The 13,004-nt window shown below is 40.3% G+C and overlaps 2 protein-coding genes across 3 annotated transcripts in view; one reads left to right on the top strand and one right to left on the bottom strand.

Annotated features, from left to right (window-relative positions):
• Nucleotides 1-9,356, top strand: part of LOC118403582 (dolichyl-diphosphooligosaccharide--protein glycosyltransferase subunit STT3B-like) — a 33,901-nt gene extending 24,545 nt beyond the window's left edge. The window contains exons 10-18 of one of the 2 annotated variants that reach the window (XM_035802327.1): nucleotides 465-513; nucleotides 2,970-3,124; nucleotides 3,953-4,185; nucleotides 5,249-5,436; nucleotides 6,309-6,480; nucleotides 6,948-7,121; nucleotides 7,540-7,653; nucleotides 8,145-8,357; nucleotides 8,771-9,356. In XM_035802327.1, the coding sequence (XP_035658220.1) occupies nucleotides 465-513; nucleotides 2,970-3,124; nucleotides 3,953-4,185; nucleotides 5,249-5,436; nucleotides 6,309-6,480; nucleotides 6,948-7,121; nucleotides 7,540-7,653; nucleotides 8,145-8,357; nucleotides 8,771-8,881 (1,409 nt within the window). In that variant the 3' untranslated portion in view covers nucleotides 8,882-9,356. The remainder of the gene's footprint in view (nucleotides 1-464; nucleotides 514-2,969; nucleotides 3,125-3,952; nucleotides 4,186-5,248; nucleotides 5,437-6,308; nucleotides 6,481-6,947; nucleotides 7,122-7,539; nucleotides 7,654-8,144; nucleotides 8,358-8,770) is intronic. The other variant, XM_035802328.1, reaches the window with a different exon arrangement.
• A 2,981-nt stretch (nucleotides 9,357-12,337) lies between these two features.
• Nucleotides 12,338-13,004, bottom strand: part of LOC118432779 (vezatin-like) — a 9,332-nt gene continuing 8,665 nt past the window's right edge. The window contains exon 5 of the mRNA XM_035844398.1: nucleotides 12,338-12,485. Within this exon, the coding sequence (XP_035700291.1) occupies nucleotides 12,338-12,485 (148 nt within the window). The remainder of the gene's footprint in view (nucleotides 12,486-13,004) is intronic.

The following is a 13,004-nucleotide window of genomic DNA, read 5'->3' as shown; positions in this document are numbered from 1 at the left end:
AAATATGTACTGTTTCATAGACTGAAATATGTATGTACTCATTGTACTTGAAGCTGGAAATAAAGGTCTTAAAAAGAAAGAAAAAATTTACTCATGAGAAGCTCAAATCACTGAGGTCATGAGGGAGGTAAGGGTCAGATAAAATACAACAGAGATACTGCATAGATTTGAGTACTGATAAATCTATCAACATATATCATTACATACACATGGTACAAAAACATACGCAGGTGAGTTACCATGTGTTGGGAAGTCAAGAGGACTAGTTTGGGCACGTTGTGACTTGTGAGGGTTGCATTAGTCCTTTCAGTTGGTGAGTTAACGCCAGTAGACCCATATATGGGGCTGTATTACTTCCTCGATGACTTATAAGAGGGATAAGTCAGGAAAAATGTACCATTATTACAACTTTTTTTTCATACCTAACATTCCATGATATTTATGTACAAATCCTTGTATTTCAGGTTATGTTGCACCATGGAGTGGAAGATTCTACTCTCTATATGACACGGGGTAAGTAGGTTATGGGATGTTGTTTATTGTCTGTTGAGTAAATGGGTACCAAGTAAAACTTTTCTTATGCCCAGTCTGTACTAGACTGACAAACAGTGTATTGTATAGTATGTTAGGACCAGTGCTGTCTCCAGGACCCGTCCCTCCGTCCCTGGACGGAAATTTACTTGTTGGGACGGGAAAAAAATCCACCCACTCCGTCCCAAAAATCTTAATTTCATGACATGAAAATGCAGTTTCGTAAGCTTAAAATGGCAGATTCAATAACTAAAATAGGCTTCCGACTTCAAATTTAATCGACTTTTGCCTTTTCCTTCACGACGCCCCCACGTTCCAAGCGGCGAGATAAACGCGGCCCGGACATACGGAGATGTGTGGACATCAGAGATCGGCAAAGCGTGCTATTCGCGTGGCGCAAAAGAAGGCGGGGCTGCGTAGTTATCTTACCTTACCACTGTGCCTTACCACAGTTGTGGCTCTTTAGCAAGTTTAAGCTAAAGTCCCAATGTCAACTAGCACCAATGTCCGAACATAAACTACTGGGACCGGTGGATGCATGACTCTCGAACTGATGATGTGGCGAACACGCGGTGTACACCTGTTCTTTTCATAAACATTTTCCAGACACGCCCTATTGGCGAAAGTTCGGGGTTTAGCAGAAATCAGCTTCTTTTCATAGGCAGGCCGCCCGAGCGGTGGGCGGAGAATGCATCCCGCCCAATTTGTTTCCGTATTGTAAAAGCCTTGTTGTGTGTGTACTGGCGTATGGATTATGAACAAGCATGACAAGAAAACATCGGTAATAATCACTTTTATTCAATGTTCTATTTTGCAATGCCGATCGAATCACCCACCCGGCCCTTTGTACGTTTTAAAATCAACATTAACGGGAAACTGCAATTCATTATGAACCTGACACGGCGAATCAGAAATTATCTTTCTTTACTCGGCAGTCGTGTGTGTTTCGGAGGCCTCAGTAAACCGTCACACTGGTGATCTCCATAGTTCTACAACAAAGGACGTTTTCCCCGCGGTGCAAACTGTAAACAAACGACAAACACCATATTCTCACCGTCTACGTCCAAGATGTGACGAAACCACGGCCGATTCTTGCGCCATTTATCTTCAAAATCACGTCTGTGCTTGGATTTGGGACCGAGTTCGCAGCGCCGTGTTCGTAAAGTTCCTCGCTTCTTCGTGATTGACATGGTGTTACCGCTTCGTCCGCGCCGCTGCTGGCTGTGATAGGTGGGAAGTTGATTGGATTTGTAGAATTATCACGCACGCCCTGTCGCAGGCGCTACTTCAGAAGGCTGCCGCCGGACCTGCTACCATGGTAACGACACGTCTAGCCACATTTTTCAACTCGCTACAGCTTATACATAATTTTCGGCGGAATGTAACCCTATTTTCACGGGAAAATATCAGGAATCGAACTTGTATATTTTTTGCCGATCTTCCACTAAAATTATACGGAAGTAGCCCGCGACAGTATTCTTACCCAGCGCTGTGAACATGATCGCTGTTGGCAATTCTCCACCGATCTTTTGCAAATCTGTACCCTTTGGACGGTGCTGGACGACGAGCAGTAAGGTGTTCAATTTTATCGAAAAATGCACATTTCTTGATGGTTAAAGAAACAGCAACACAACACCAGCAAAATGAAGCTGCAAAATATAGTATAGAAATCTATCTGAGCATGCTAGCAATCAGTACCAGACAAAGTAGGTAGATGATATAATTGGTGATGTAAACTTCCTTTACGATCTTACGATATCTTACAAGTTGAAATGCGCCAATGGACCTCGGCCAATAATGCCAACACCCGCGGCATTATCCAGCCCCCGAACTATCCAAATTATTAACACATACGTGAAAATGACGTCGAACAAGTACCATGCAAAGTTTAGAGTGTAAACGCAACACTGCTTAACGAACAAAATATTTCGTCAGCGAAATTCCCGACCAAGGGCCGGGCAGTCGGAACAAAGCCTTTTGTTTCGAGATCGTGGAGTGTAGTCCTACTTTGCGAAATGAAATTTTGCAACTGAAAATACGTGAAATAGCGTTTTAGAGGGTTTGAATTTTCAAATTTTCCCGGGGGAGCATGCCCCCGGACCCCCCTAGTTTGGCGAGCCTTCGGCCCGATCCCCTCCCCCCCAAATGTTAGGGACGGAACTAAATTTCAAGCTGGAGACAGCACTGGTTAGGACCCAGGCTGCTATTGTTTGTTTGTTTTTCTGTCAAAGTGTTACTCTGTCACATATCACTGTAAACCATAAACCATACATAGGAAATGGCAACAGTAAGTTCATATCAAATAGATACATGTTTGGTGTTTGTTTATTTGCACCTTTATTTATTCATGAGAAGCTCGAATCGGGCTGTGGGCCACCTTTCACTGAGGTAGTATATTGTATTCAGATTAAAGCCCTGATTTACTCCTTTAACCCCAGGTATGCTAAGATCCACATCCCCATCATCGCGTCAGTGTCGGAGCACCAGCCCACCACCTGGGTCTCCTTCTTCTTCGACCTGCATGTGCTGGTCTGCACCTTCCCTGCTGGAGTCTGGTTCTGTATCAAGAAGATCAACGATGAGAGAGTCTTCAGTGGGTGGACTATGCTATTTTTTAATCATTTGTTATTGTATTATTTTTCAAAGAAATATTGAAGTGCACATTGCATACTTGATATAAAAATGTAAACATATAAAACAGAAATATAAAAAAAACAGAAACAATAACAATTTTATACTTAAAGGAATGCACTCAGAATCCTTAGACTCTGCTTTCAGAACCCTAAGACTGTGTTAAGACATTGTAGCTCATAGATAGTCTGGTTCTGTATCAAGAAGGTCAACAAGAGAGAGTCTTCAGTGGGTCGACTCTGCTGTCTTTTTTCATTGATCTTTTTTTTTTATAATTGTCATAGAGATATACAAGTCATGCATGACACAGGCACAAAAAGTACTGGAAAACGGATGCTAATGTCATAGAAGGGCAAAGTCAATTCCAAGGTCAAAGAAGAAAATGTTAAAGAATAAGAATTAAGAATTTATTGTTTGGTATGCTCTGTGTGTTTAGTCATTTGATCAACCTTCGTGACCACTTGTATTTGGGTTTTATGATGAAGGCACTTTTTTGGGCCAAACTTTTTTTATTCGCACACTGGCATCAGTTTGGGGATTCCCAGAGGGCATCATCCAAATAATAGGCAAAGAGTAGTTACTCAAGCAACATGTCACTGGCAAAAGACACTGGATGACACTGGATGGTTGTCTGAAACATCTGACTGTTTCCACAATCATATCCTGTTGCTTCAGTAACCGCTTTTTGGTGTTTCTTATTACCTACCTGGATGTCTTACCTTCATGGATGCATCCAAATAATTAAGTCACATGGCCTTACATGCATGTCAAACCCTCCTCCCACCCTCAGTCGTGCTGTACGCCATCAGTGCCAGCTACTTCGCCGGGGTCATGGTGCGCCTCATGCTGACCCTGACCCCCGTGGTCTGTATCCTCTCCGCCATCGCGTTCTCCAACGTTCTGGAACGCTACCTGGTGGACGACACGCCGAAGGTCCACCACATCGAGGACGAGAGCGAGGACGACGAAGAGGGTGACAAAAGAAATAAAAGCAAAGATCTGTACGATAAGGTAACCAAAACAGTAAGTTGTTGTTCATTCATTTTTCTTTTTTTGGGTCATCGTCCACTCTCTGCTCCTCCTTCTCTTTTATTCTTTCTTTCTTTCTTTCACCAAACCAGCCAACACAAAAGTAGAACACAATACTCCATAGAAACAAAGAATAACTAGATGTTCTAACATTTAGGTTAGTTCACCTTTATCTTTGCATATATCCGTTGTTTTCACAAACGGCATTCAGGTGGTTGCATTTTGAAACAAGCGTCCCTTAACATGAAATCCTAAATGCCATTTTTTTTAAACGACAGGCATAGGGTTATACCACAGGTAAAGGTGAACTTACGTTACATGTAGAAAGATACATGTAGAAATTAGAAAAATGAATAGATAGATAGATATCAGTAAAAACACTTGCCATACTCCTCTCACACTACCTTCCCTCACTCTATCACTCATCCCATGTATGTTTCTGTTCTCCATGAATGTGTGTTAGTGATTATTAAGTGTTGCGAAGGTTCGTAAGACTTTATAGAAGTGTTCAGAGATCTTAGTGCAAACCTCAAAACTCTGTTTTGTGCATTATATCTGTAATATGCCCTGTAAAGCTGGTTCTTATTGGGTCCATGAAAACAATTTGTTAGGGCAATTGCAAAAAGATATGATAAGCTATCTACCAGTATCATGGATATCTACCAGTACATGTATCATGTCCATTTTCAATATCTTTACCAAGAAGCACATGAATTTGCCTGAAGAGAATGATAACTGACACTGCTGAAAGAGGTAAAAATCAACCGCGATAATCAATCCACTGTCATAATTAATTGGCACTGGTTTCATAACAACAAAAGGCTTTCAAGTTTGGCACGTCTTATTACGTGGATGTCTGACCTCAATCGACCTTCATCTCTAATTTTGCGTCGTGACCTCTTTAACGAAGGCAGGGAAGACTAATTAACACTGCTGAAAGAGGTAAAAAATCATAATCACGATAACCATTCCAGTACCGTAACTGATGGGCACAGGTTTCATAGCTTACTACGAGTTTGGCTATCTCTAATTTTGTGTTGTGACCTTTCTAACGAAGGCAGGGAAGGTGAGGAAGATTCGGCATGAGCCCAGCGGCGAGCCGGAGAGCCTGGGCGGAAACGTGAAGACCATCGTCGTCATGGCAGTCATGATGATCCTCATGATGTTCGCCGTGCACTGCACCTGGGTCACCAGCAACGCCTACTCCAGCCCCAGCGTCGTGCTGGCCTCCTACAACCACGACGGGTCTGTATCATTCTGTATCTGTATCAGATTCTATATAGCCGGTATAACTGCCTGTCGGCGTAACACACCAGCTTCTGTATCTGTATCTATATAGCCGGTATAACTGCCCGTCAGCGCAACACACCAGCTTCTGTGTCTGTATCTATATAGCCGGTGTAATTGCCCTTCGGAGTAACACATCAGCTTCTGTATCTGTGTCTATATAGCCAGTATGACCACCCTTCAGCGTAACACACTAGCTTCTGTATCTGTATCTATATAGCCGGTATAACTGCCCGTCAGCGCAACACACCAGCTTCTGTGTCTGTATCTATATAGCCGGTGTAATTGCCCTTCGGAGTAACACATCAGCTTCTGTATCTGTGTCTATATAGCCAGTATGACCACCCTTCAGCGTAACACACTAGCTTCTGTATCTGTATCTATATATCCGGTATAACTGCCCTTCAGCATAACACACCAGCTTCTGTGTCTGTATCTATATAGCCGGTGTAATTGCCCTTCAACGTAACACACCAGCTTCTGTATCTGTATCTATATAGCCGGTATAACTGCCCGTCGTCGTAACACAGCAGCTTCACAGGCACGCGGCGCGGCAGCAGCTGGTTATATTGCACTGAAAGACCTGTCACGCCTAACTTTTGCAAATCTATCTGCAAGCGTTCTTTAAAACTATCCAGAGAAGATGCCCCTACCGTACTTATGATAACATATTCCACTCTACAATATATTATAGTTCTAGGAAAGTACGAATTTTTGAACACATCAATTCTTGGTTGGTAACTCTGGCACTAACTTTTTTAAGCTGTTGTTAGATACTTATTAGTCGGTACGTCCACCAGTTTAATGGTCATTTTGTACATCATGCAAAGGTCGCGGAACATCCTGGACGACTTCAGGGAGGCCTACTATTGGCTGCGGCAGAACACAGACGACCATTCCCGCGTGATGTCGTGGTGGGACTACGGGTACCAGATCGCCGGCATGGCGAACCGTACGACGCTGGTGGACAACAACACGTGGAACAACAGTCACATAGCACTGGTGGGTATCTGTCAATAGTCTGACTCGTTTTAACCATTGGCTGACCAAGTGTCTCCACAGTATCTTATTGATAACAATTAAGATGATGCAGCTTTGCAACAACAGTCACATAGCACTGGTGGGCATCTGTCAATGGTTGAAGTCTTTTTAACCTGTGGCTGACCAAGGGTGTTTCCACAGTTTCTTATTGATAACGATTAACAGATTATGCAGCTTTGTAAGGGTCAAACAAACTAATTCATTCTTGGTTTTACAAGTAAGTTTTGCAACAATTGAGCTGTTTTAGATAGTTGTGCATTACTCACTGTATTTAAAAGCTATCAATGGTGTACATTTATGCTTTGGACCACTAGCTACTTGAAAAAGCATCATTTTTCACCTCAATTGAGAATGGCTGCTTTACCATTACCATTTGCTAGTTCTAAGTGTAACATAAACAGTGATTGGTCACTTTTTATGTTTTACAGGTTGGAAAGGCCATGTCGTCCAATGAGACGAGGGCTTACGAGATCATGAAGGCCCTGGATGTGGACTATGTGCTGGTTATATTCGGGGGTGTGATTGGCTACTCCGGAGATGACATTAACAAGTTTCTGTGGATGGTGAGGATCGCAGAGGGGGAACATCCCAAGGAGATCAGGGTAAGATATAAAAAGAAACAAGTTTTACTGATTCTAAGGGTTTATTTGTGCGATATTGTATCAAAGCATGTGATTGCTAGGGCATTAAAAGTGTACATGGATTAAATAAAAGCAATGGAATGAAAGAAGGAGGGAAGGTATCATAGGTTATGATTAAACAAATGAATTTGTGAGTTGGTAAGTTGACCGGCTGACTAACTGATTTGGGTTGGAAAAATGAATAAATGACGGGAAATAAATGAAAAGAAATACTTAAGAACAAATGCTGATTTTTTTGCAGGGTCAAGTACATTGTATATAACTTTCTGAAGCATTGTTTTTGCTAAGTAAGTTATATGATTGTACTTATTCTGTTAAGCTTCTTTGAAATGTAGCGTCATCATTTCTAAGAAGTCCTTTATTTTCTGTACCTATGCAGGAAGGTGACTACTTCACCCCCCAGGGAGAGTTCCGAGTGGACAAGGCGGGCTCCAAGACTCTGCTGAACTGTCTCATGTACAAACTCTGCTACTACAGGTTTGGGGAGATGCAGGTTAGTATCCCTAAATCTGAAGCAGGAGTGTTAAGAAATTTGTTGTGTTTAGATAAGATGTTGGTGGGTGCTTTTGTAGTTGCAGCAGCTTGTTCTATTACATCTAACTCTATAGAACTTGTTAAAGGTATCAAGTGAGAGTGCCCTTACTGTTTTTAATGACAATGACTTCGACTCTACAATAGTGCCCTTGGAAATAACAATCACTTCAGGCCGGCATTGTTAACTCTTGTATTCTTTTTATAGTTGTACAAGGGGTCTACATGTAGTGATGAACATAGCCTTTCAGATTTGTAACAACTTGAGTGTTAGAGCATCTCATCCCATAGTACTCATTTGTCCCTAAAAGGACATTTTCTTTGTTGAGAAAGGAAACAGGCCCAAAGAAATAAAAATGTGACTACCCATTTCAAGATATCACCATGATAAAATCATCTTGATAAAAACTTTTTTCAAGCACTGAGATTCATGACAACAACTGTGTTTTGCAGCTGGACTTCCGAACCCCCCCTGGTTTTGACCGTACCAGGAACGTGGAGATCGGCAACAAGGACATCAGTTTCCAGCACCTGGAGGAGGCCTACACCACCGAGCACTGGCTGGTCAGGATCTACAAGGTCAAGAAGCAGGACAACCGGGTCAGATTAGATCACACTGTCAGGAAGACAGACATCAAACCCAAAACCAAGTTCACTTCCAGAAAGGTAAGGGAGCATTCCCTGTTGTTTGTTCCTTTTACATAACATTTACAACTGCCTTTTAGGCGTAACACTTTTTAGAGGTTAGATTAGATCACACCGTCAGGAAGACAGAAATCAAGCCCCAAACCAAGTACACTTCCAGAAAGATAAGGCTATAAGGGAGAAATTGCTGTTATTTGTTCCTTTTGCATAACCAGTACAGCTGCCTTTTTAGGGGTTTAATAGCTTAGATCACACCGTCAGGTAGACAGACATCAAACCCAAAACCAAGTTCACTTCCAGAAAGGTAACGGAGCATTTGCTGTTCTTTGTTCCTTTCATACATGGCCATATTGATTTGATTATATGGATGACATCCTCTGGGAACATTAAAAAACTGATGTATTTTTCTATTTGTCTATTCCTCCTTTTCACAGTCGGGAAAAAGAAAACGAGGATTCATCAAGAACAAGCTGTTGATAAAGAAGGGGAAGAGACCATCCAGCAAGAACAAGAAGCCGAGCAGGAAATCTTCCTCTAAGAAGTAAACAACCTGTCAATCATGCATCTGCACCACCCCCCTCCCCCTGAGTGTCCAGTAGCTCATCCAGAGGAAGGAAGTTTTTGAAAAGAAGGAAGAAAATTTTGCTGTAAAGTTTAAGAAAAAAAAAAAGATGTGTGTAAAAATGGTGTATACAAATGCAATGATAAACAATGCTTAAGACGTAGTAGTAGTAGGGCTTTAGTTTCTACAAGATTTCAGTGTTCACAGTTTCAGATTTTGCATGGAAGCCAGTTTCAGAAATAGCTTGATGAATCTACACTATAAAACATTAGGAATAGCCACCAGTGACTACAACATTATATCCTGCTATGTGCTGCTGGGGTGGGACTCTTACTAAACATTCAAGTTTAAAATTTCTTTCATGTACAAAAAATGGTGTTTAAACCTCACACTACTAGTGCGCCCTTGTAGCAAAATGAAACTGCAAACAATAAATATAGCTGTCTTGTAACTTTTTAGTTTTGTGTATGTGTTTTTTTTTCCAAACATGTCTTGAAACATCTTACATAAAAAATGTATTACATGGGTTGGAAAATTATTATATTGAAGTTGATGCAGCAGTACCCCATCACTGAGTACCCCTAGTTCAGACTCCAAAAGACATTGCACAAGTTTGAAATGACCCTCTGCTCAAATCTCTTAACACCTTAGAAATTGTACGAAACTGTGATTTCTTAGTAGTACTCAAAACTATCTGATAAAGATGTGGTTTAATTTATGGGTACGTCTGATATGTTAATAAATATGATAGCCATGTATGAAAGTCAGTTTAAATTGCTCAGTAACTCTGCCTTGTTTATTTCATTAGGTTGATATAGTTCATATTGTCTAGGATTCAAAATGGAATTATGCAAATGTGGGATGCATTTCTATTCATACAACTCAGATTGGAAATCAGAATTTATTTTGCTTTTTGCTTATTTTTTTTTTATTGTTTTACTTGTGCAAGTATGTAAAAATTTTGATCTGGTGATTTCATATCAAAGCTTATGATTACTATAACCATACTGGGTTTTGTTCTGCATAATGTAATATTATTTGTTACAGGGCTACATAACAATTTAATTAGTATTTTTCATCTGCAAGCTCGTGCAGGAAGGCCAATTGCAAGTTCTTGGAGTACATTAACAAGGAAATATATATGACAAGATCAGACAATATTGTACCATGAAAAGCCTCACTTTTTTTAGTAAATTGTGGGTTCTGTGAACTCTTGCACAATATAGAAATGCAATAAATTTCTTAATGTCTAAATCCACACCAAAACCTAGCTGTTTTTATGCTGTTGTTTGGTAATTTCTCTCTGCACACTGAGTCTATCTTGCATTGCCTTGAAGGCAACTACTAGTAGTTTAAAATGGTTCTTTTGCTGTACTTCGTAAAGTTAATCACCCAAGTATCACAGGCAATTTAAGGTGTACCTACATTGTAGTTTGAAGTGTCCAAACTTTTACAGTTAAAACAAGTGCTTGCAGACCTGTTTAAAAAGTACATTGTATTTCACGTTCTTAGGCATTGTAAAATAGTATATCAAAATTGCTTCTGATTACTCAAATCCAGATTTCATTGTAGATACCGGAGGACTTTCTTTTGGTGCCAAGGACAACTAGAAGCAGATGTATAAACCTTCCAATACCAAGTGTAATATTTCAAAAGCAAACAATCTGCAGGATTTCAGCTACTGTACTATGAATCACATAGAAAACATCATCGTCATGGGGGCACATCTACTGTAGATCAGGAAATTTGTTCCGATGTATCTTGCTCTGATTACTGTACATACCCTTGTCAGTGTTGGTTGTTTCCATGGTTTGACATTTTCATTGTCAGACTCAAGGGCTGTTACAGAAAATAACATGGGGAACATTGCTCCTAGGATCAATAATTGAATTACAATTTAGTCAAGTATGTTAACTTTGTTTGGTAATATTCCTCTTTTTTTTTTTACTGAAAAGGCCCTAATTACCAGGGATGAAAAACCACTATATTGAGAACAATTTGCCTTTAAGTTAGTTCTAATAAGAGCTATTTGCTGGACCTTCAATTTTTTTCAGAAATAATCAACAAAGCATGCACGTTTCCTTCTGCAATGTCTAGTCACTTTTTAATCAGACTTCTTCATCACTTTGAATGATTTGGTCCTTTTTGGCTCTTAATATTGTTGCCAACATATATCACTGCCAACAATAAATAGTTAAAAAATGTTAGTACCACGAGTTTCGAAATTTGCCAAATCACTGAGTGATCCTGTTTTTTTTTTATGTATGGGGAAAATTTGTAACCCAAAAAAAGTTGTAGATCAGGAAACTATTGAAAATTGTTTCACTCAAAGCATCCAGTTGTTGTTTTGCTACAAATGTGGGGGAAACTGTGAATTGAAATTGAAGTGTCTTTGTGAACAGAATATTTGAAGCCTATGCTTGGGACTTAGAAGAAACAACTGTAAATTGTATGACAGTATGTGAGAAATGTGTGGTACATTTATTGTAAATTGAAGTAATTCTAATGCCATTCAGGACTATGGAAAAATGTGATCTCCAGCTGATGACGAATGAAATGCAATACATAAACACATGATGTACAGTGGACACTGAAGCCAGACACATTATTAGATGACTTCATGATAGATTTTTGTTTTTCAGGAAGAATTCTTGAACATGTCATTCAGGAGACAATAGTGTAGAATGAGACGTTGATTGTAGGACGGTGACATTGTAGACAAACATTGTATTGAGTAGTTTTGTTGTTTCTGGAAAATAAAAAAAAATCATTTGTGTTCAGTCTCAACTGATTTTGGGCTCTAACGCTGTTTTCTTGTTCATACAGAGAAAATCTTGAGTACAAAAAATTATATAAAATCACACATTGACTGGTGCACACCACTCATGAACATGCACACACTGACACACTACACATTGGCACACACAAGCAATTACACACACTGACTTGCCAACACTCATGCTTGGTACGAACACTGAGTCTACTACACGGCATTTTAACAACCACTTGTACAAATGTACTTGCAATGTGCTTTTTGATAGGCGGCTTTAACTGTTCATCACAACACAAAATCACAACAAGGAAAAATTCCAATTTCATACAAGCTTGAAATAATTTAATAAGAATTTCAACAATGCAAAGATTGTGCTTTTTGGAAATGTCAAGTGATGTAACATAATCTACTGCTTTTTTGGTTGTCACAGTGGTCCCAGGTTGGCTTACAATGAAATAGTTAGCTCACGCATAGTCTTGGCTAGATCAACAGCATCTATAGGATGTTTCCAAACCACGTGTACATCACATTTAAAGCATGTTACACTATCAAGGCAAGTAGCACCATTGGTAATGGTAGGAAAACTTTTGATACATGAACTTGAAGACATGGTTACAAGATAGGTTGAAAAGGTTGTTTTCCCTGTGTAATACAAACAAACATTGTCTAGTCTCCATCATCATCATCCTCACTACCAGAGCCGAATGTTTCCTCGTCCCCGAAGCTTTGCTCCTGCAGCATTGCTGCCCCCAGGCCCAGCTGACGTGACCTTGCCACAGCCTGGGCTGCCAGACTAGCCTGGAAGGAGTACCCACTAAGTCCAGCAGGTCTGCTACCATATTCTTGGTCACTGCTCCCTTCTGACAATTCGCCATTACTTGCCTTCCTTAACCTATCCCCAGTCATAATGCCATCTTGGATCTGTCCATTTCTATCCTCAGTTCCATTATATGATCCTCTACCAGCCTGTTCTATGTTCCCATTACCAAGTTTATGGGATGCAATACAGTCATCCTTCCCTCCCCCATTGACTTCGCAATGGTTTGTTCCTTCCTCTTCTGAAGCATTGTACAAATGCAACTCTCTGTCCTGTGCAACCAGCCTGATTCTATCTGTCATGTCTGTGTCATCTTCATCAAATGATGTGCTTCTTGAATTTTGGCCACTTCCATAGACGTCTGACATGATAGGACTGTAACGTCTTAGAACTTCATCCTGCCCAGGGACTTCTAATTTCTGTCTTGGACTCACATCATTGACAACTTCTTCAACATTCGTCTTCTCAGTAAGTCCATCTAAGAGGTTGGGATGATTATTTGCCGTCTCTTCTGCT

The sequence above is a fragment of the Branchiostoma floridae genome, chromosome 16 (assembly GCF_000003815.2).
Source record: "Branchiostoma floridae strain S238N-H82 chromosome 16, Bfl_VNyyK, whole genome shotgun sequence".
In the NCBI taxonomy this organism is placed as follows: domain Eukaryota; kingdom Metazoa; phylum Chordata; class Leptocardii; order Amphioxiformes; family Branchiostomatidae; genus Branchiostoma; species Branchiostoma floridae.
Note: the sequence above shows the minus strand (reverse complement) of the source record. Positions and strands in the feature narration are given on the sequence as shown.